Source organism: Podarcis cretensis, assembly GCF_951804945.1.
Source record: "Podarcis cretensis genome assembly, chromosome: 9".
NCBI classification, from domain to species: domain Eukaryota; kingdom Metazoa; phylum Chordata; class Lepidosauria; order Squamata; family Lacertidae; genus Podarcis; species Podarcis cretensis.
Genome location: NC_137178.1, coordinates 48172216 through 48178215, shown reverse-complemented (window position 1 = coordinate 48178215; position 6000 = coordinate 48172216). Strand labels below are relative to the sequence as shown.

The window sequence follows — 6000 nt, the reverse complement described above, 5'->3', positions numbered from 1 at the left end:
TCCAATCCGAGGCGCGCTCTTAATCCCTCTCTCTCCACACTCCCTAACCGGTTTCAACGGGTATGAAGCGCAAGCAATCCCCTCCCCCCGCCCTCTTTTCTTCCCGCCCCCTTTCTCGACCGAACACAGCGACTTCTGCTGGCGGCGTCGCATGAGCCCTCAGCCAATCGCCTGCTCCGAAAGGCGCGGGGGCGAGGCTTGACGAGGTTCAAACCAGCCGGGCAGCCAACCGGAGAGCTGAAGGGGCGGGCCCCGCCGCGAGCTTTGCGGGTAAAGTTGCTGTGGCGGGTAGGGCTGTGGAAAACAAGAGGCTATCAAGTGCGTTGGAAACGACCCATTCGACTGCGGCGAAGGAAGGTGATCCGTGCGTTTTCCTTGACCCCCCTCTCTCGACGTCGCCAACGGCCGCTGCTTCTCTTCCTCAGCTCCACCAGGCGAGGGGCTAAGTACCACAAACGTGTAATTTTTACCCCCACCCTTTCTTAGAAAAGCGGGGCTGGGGCGGCTTGAGCTCTGGGGCGCGGCTGAGAAACGGTGACTGGGCTGTTTGGGGCTGACGCGACCCGGGAGCCGTGGGGCGAAGGCGTCCGGGTTTTTTTTTCGGGCAGGAAAGAGTTTGCGCGAGGGGAGGGATGAATTTCTAGCCTCTCCGAGGCCCGTGAAGAAGCCTCGAAAGAGCGGTTGGTGGTGAGGCGCGGGGTGGGGGGCGAAGTAGTTTGGGCGGGAAAGTGTCGCCACAGGCCGTGGGGGGGGGGCGCGCGAGACGAGGAAGGCCCGGAATGCGAACCTCATTGTAAGCGGTCGCTGCCTCTTTTCCCCGTTGCTTACTCGTTAATTTTTCCTCCCCTCTTTTCCTCTCCACCCCCCCCCCCCCAGTTTTCCCCACCGATCAGGGACCGTTGCCGCAGCCATGGGCAAAGGCGACCCGAACAAGCCCCGGGGCAAGATGTCCTCGTACGCTTATTTCGTGCAAACGTGCCGCGAGGAGCATAAGAAGAAGCACCCGGACACTTCGGTCAACTTTTCCGACTTCTCCAAGAAATGCTCGGAGAAATGGCGGGTAAGCAAGAAGCGGCTCGGCCAGGCCCAGCTAGGGCCCGCCTCGCCTGGCGTTGCTCGGCTAGGCGCCGCCTCCCTGCAAGCTCCCCCTCCCCTCCCAGCGGCCTTGGCGCGCGTTGCAGTTGCTCGCGCCCGCCCAAGGACTTAAAAGGCGGGAACGGAGCTGGAGTCGGGCCTGCCAGCGGGCCCGCCTAATAAACAGCTTCCCTTACTCCTCCACCCCTTGCCGAGCTTTTTTCGGCGGCCGCAGTTTCCAGCAGTGCGAAGTGGCAGGAGCGGCTGGGTTTTGTAAACGGGGATTGAAGGAATAGAGCAGGTTCAAAGTTTGCTAGGAGTTAGCATGTTTTCAAAAAGGCATGGTGAAACCCCGCCCGTAAATTTGTAAGGAGAGTTCTTTGAAATGTTGCAACAATAAAGGCTGCTGTGCATTTTTAAGCTACTTCCAAACCGCGTTTGCCAAATTGTGTCTCCTACTCCCCATGTTAAAATGCTTCACTTTTCATTACAGTACATTACAGAAAAATATTGGATGTTCTGAGTATTTCCATAATACTCTTTGAACTCCTCAGCTCTTTGGGACAAACTTGCAGATTGCCAGGATAGCTTACAAAAGCAAATTTGCTAAAGTTAAGCAGATTGAAAATGGCCATCTACTGGAATGTCTTAATGTTTGCACCTTCTTGCCCATGCCTCCTTCACATTCTCATTAAACTACAATTAAAAGGAACTGGAATATGTTATGTCACATACCAATTGTAGGTTTGGCAGTGTAGTTTTACTTAAGCCTTCCCCACTTTAAATCAGCAAGAAATATTAATAAATGTTAGATATGTGTATATTTGTTTCAGGCAGTTTCTGGGGTATTGGAAAAGGAATGTCTTCTGTATGGTCTGTGGGAGGAACAGAATATTATTTTGCCCATTCTTGGACTTCTAATAAATGCTTGTGCTCATCGGTTGTATGAGAATTCTGTAAGTCCCAACTCATTCTTACAACCATTGTTTGGCAGAAATTAATTTTTGTCCTTTCTAGTGTCTAGCTAAACAAAAGGCTTTAAAGTAAATTTGGAAAAATAGGAAGTAGCATAGTGGAAAAAACAAATTGGCTTGTTTGGATATGGTGCCTGCCTTATTGTTGACTTCCAGTATATTGTTGCAGTTTTTCTTAACGTACATAATATGTGGACATGTTGCTCTCAGTATTTAGTGGATGGTTGTTGCCAAGGCCCCCAAACCTTAAATATATGTGGTTTTAACACCCATTTTCCCCCTCCCAACAGACAATGTCAGCAAAAGAAAAGGGCAAGTTTGAAGACATGGCAAAGGGTGACAAAGTTCGCTATGATAGGGAGATGAAAAGTTATATTCCTCCTAAAGGGGAGAAGAAGAAGAAGAAGGACCCCAACGCCCCCAAAAGACCACCGTAAGTTTATCAAAGATATGATTTTTTGGTCTGCATGTAAGTTAATTTCAAAATGAGTGGAACGTTTCTATCATCCCCTTAATCTGAAATCATGCCAAGTTGTCTGACACAGTGTCCTTGTTCATCTTGTAGATCTGCTTTCTTCCTGTTTTGTTCTGAGCATCGCCCAAAGATAAAGAGCGACCACCCAGGTTTGTCTATTGGTGATACAGCAAAGAAACTAGGCGAAATGTGGTCTGAGCAAACAGCAAAAGACAAACAGCCCTTTGAGCAGAAGGCAGCAAAACTAAAGGAGAAGTATGAGAAGGTAATGTGTTCCTTTTAGTTTTCTGTTAATCATGTGCATTATGGTTTTACTATTTGGGACCTTGAATTGCCAACTGAAAATTAGTGTTGATTATTTGGCAAAAGTTAATGTTGGTACAGTAATGACCTAGGAAATAGCCTGAGGGTACGGTTTCTACTGGTGAGTCTAAATGGTACTGACCCTGAGAACACTACTAGAAGACCACCTAAGGAACAGCTCCCTTGGCGGAAAACTATGCAAAAGTAACTGGTTTCAGTAAAAAGCAAAAGTCAGTAGCATCGCTTGCTGTTTTTAAGGTTCATAGTCTTACACATTATATGTTGTTGTTAAGGGACATGGCAGCAAGGATGATTGCCATGGGGAGAGTGATAGATGCTGTGAGCATGTTTTGAAAGTGTCGGGAAGCAACCCAAAGAACAAATGGGAAGAAATCCCAATTTATCTTTCTGAAGATGTGTTTTTTCAAACTAAATTTTGCATTGCTGTTGCAGGATGTTGCAGCATATCGTGCCAAGGGGAAGGGTGATGCAGGAAAGAAAGGTCCAGGTAGGCCAGCAGGCTCCAAGAAGAAAGTAGAACCTGAAGAAGATGATGATGAGGAAGAAGACGAAGAAGAGGAGGAAGATGATGAGGAGGAGGAAGACGAAGACGAAGAGTGAAGTTATAAAGCTGCTGTAAAGATTTTGTGCTCAAAAGTCAATGATTTTGCTAAGAATGTGAAGTCGAGTGCAGCTCATTGTTAGCTTCAGTATAAAAACTGTACAGAATTGTGTATAGGTAATGTGATTGTAGGGAGACCTGTATTCTAATGTAAGTAGTAGCTGAATGCCACTACTGTTAGATTTTTAAAAGCTGATATTGTCAAATGTTCAGGCATATTTAATGGTTCTTTGGATTCAGTGACAGCTTGATTTTGAGCAGAGTTAAAAAAAATGGTAGTAAAATTGGTAGTCAACCTTGTCTTGCATACTATTGCATTGTATTACTTTTTTAACAATTTTGTAATAAAATGATGTACATTATTCTTGTTACTATACTGTAGTGTTAATTTGCTTAAACAGTTGGAAATTATAGTATATGCCTGTGGTAATGTCATGAAGGGTAAGGTAACCTTAAAGCAGCCTTCTCTCAATTGGTAAGCTCAAATTTTGAGCTGCAACTCATTTTCCTTGACAGTTTACTCTTTCTGGATTTAAGGACATTTGTCCAGAACATTAATAAGGCATGAGGTTGGAGAAGGCTGACTTAGAGAAGCCATGTTAGACTTAATTCATGTTGCAACTTTTGAGACTGGAGTAATTACAAGCAACTTTCACATAAAGCAGAAGTGGGCAACCTGTGGCCCTTCATATGTTCAACAGCAATTCCCTTCCCTGGCTATGCTGATGGTAGTTATTCAGGAACAAGTGGAGGGCCAGAGGTTCATCACTCCCAGTTGTACAGCATTGCAAATGTTCCTCTGCGTAACTAGGACTGTGTATCACATGCCTCTTAAAGTGGTACTCTGAAGTGGGGCTTGTAGTATGAAAAATCTTGTGTAAGTTCAGACCTAAAAAGTCTGTAGGAGAAAATTAAAATGTCAAATTTGGCCACATTAGAGATGAGTTGATTTATTGTGCAGCAATGGCATGATACAGCCATGGGTTGGTTTTGGATGTTGCTTGATTTGAGGTTAGTGTGGCACATGTAAAAGGTAAGGAATAGACACTTAACTACCTGAGCTTCCTTCATACTACAGGCTTAATTGGGGCTAGCATTAAGTGCACCTTTTTGAAAATGTGCTTGGAAATATGCTGCACTGAGTTCTGTGTTGGCGGCTTCCCATTTTAAGTTACAAATATTGCTTGTGTGTCAGGTCCATAGTTGTATAAGGAAACACTTAATTCCTATAAATCAGATACATGGCCTTCCTTTTGACAAAGTTGTCCAGAAATACTGTATTGCATGATTAGTCTTCCAAAAATTATTTTTTTACCAGAAGCTTTGGGGGGGGGAGTGTTGGGGATTAAAACTGGCTCATTGTGGCTAGGGGACCCCTCAATATAGTGCAGTACAGCCATTGCTGCATTCTTGCTTGTAGACAAGCTTTCATAGGTAGTGGTGTAAAGACTACATGATTCTAGACTAGGATTGGGGAACTTCAGGCCTGGGATTTAAATGGCCTCCAGATTCCAAGTCATGCTGCTTCGTTATCTGCTCCATGCCCTCCTTGAGTGCTTCTGCATGACTGGAATCAGTCAGTGAACAGGGATCCTGAACTGCAGTAATACTTAGTTTGCTCGGAGACACTCTTGTGACTGGGAAGTAAGGAGTTTCTGTACAAAACTCTCCTTCAGCCAAACATGCAGCCCCTATAAGGTTGCCTACAAAAGGGATGGGACAGTTGAAAAGGTTTCCTGTCCCTGTGCAAAACTAGTTGGCACTGATGTTTACATCAGATCTTTTAAATGAAAAATGTAACTATTTGGCTGATTTATTGCCTTCAAGACTACTACATTAATACATTTTCATAGCTTGCTAATGATGCAAAGTTACTGGTTCATGTCTTGGAAACTTTTCCTAGTTTTAACTTAAGAATATTGTTTTATAGTAGCTAGACCTTGTATTCTGTAGGTCCTCAATACAGAGCCTGGGCCCTCGTTACTGCATTGACACAGATACAAAGCATCCATTAAAGGTTCTGGCAGTGAATAGTGCTGGCAATATTATCTCTAGGCCTTGGGTGATACTACTGGTATGGCTGTTTTACATGCCACTTCAAAAGTTCAATGGTGTCACGCCATAGCATTTAAGTGAAGAGCATACACTCTTACATAAGATCTGTTCTTTGCACAAAGCTGTATGAGGTGGTAAGATTGAATTTGAGATTATAGGTGAAGGTGTGCCATACTTCGATGCTTTATTGAAAGTTCAGAACAAAAGAACTAGTTTCCTGCTCTGCTAGCTGCTACTTGTTGAGAGTGATGTGTCAACTAGAGCACTCAAAAATGTGATCTCCACATACAATTTAAATCTGTCATTCTACTACAGGATTTTACAACTTGCATCAAATCTTGTGCACAGCATAGCTGCTCAAGGGTATCTGATCTGACCTGCTGGACTTGCAGTGTTACTGTGTCTTCATACCTTAAAATTTGGAAGAGGAAGAGTGTGCATCCTAAAAGTTGGCAAGTTGCCTCATGACACTGGTATGCTTTTGAACTGCTAGGTTG

General features: G+C 44.5%; 1 protein-coding gene across 2 annotated transcripts; it reads left to right on the top strand.

The window, feature by feature from the left end:
- The first annotated feature begins 283 nt into the window (after positions 1–283).
- HMGB2 (high mobility group box 2) lies at positions 284–4385 on the top strand. Of its 2 annotated transcripts, none has more exons than XM_079991461.1 (5): positions 284–459; positions 877–1060; positions 2339–2481; positions 2614–2788; positions 3280–4385. In XM_079991461.1, the coding sequence occupies exons 2-5, from the start codon at positions 911–913 to the stop codon at positions 3445–3447; spliced, it is 636 nt and encodes a 211-aa protein (XP_079847587.1). In that variant the 5' UTR covers positions 284–459; positions 877–910; the 3' UTR covers positions 3448–4385. The 2 variants fall into 2 exon arrangements, with proteins under 2 accessions (XP_079847587.1, XP_079847588.1); XM_079991462.1 differs by having other exon boundaries at positions 340–357.
- The last annotated feature ends 1615 nt before the right edge of the window (positions 4386–6000 follow it).

Excerpts from the sequence above, each read along its gene's own strand:
- HMGB2 (XM_079991461.1), top strand. The coding sequence starts at position 911 with ATGGGCAAAGGCGACCCGAACAAGCCCCGGGGCAAGATGTCCTCGTAC. Across the intron at positions 1,061-2,338 it reads AATGCTCGGAGAAATGGCGG|ACAATGTCAGCAAAAGAAAA; the intron begins GTAAGCAAGAAG and ends CCCTCCCAACAG. Across the intron at positions 2,789-3,279 it reads TAAAGGAGAAGTATGAGAAG|GATGTTGCAGCATATCGTGC; the intron begins GTAATGTGTTCC and ends TTGCTGTTGCAG.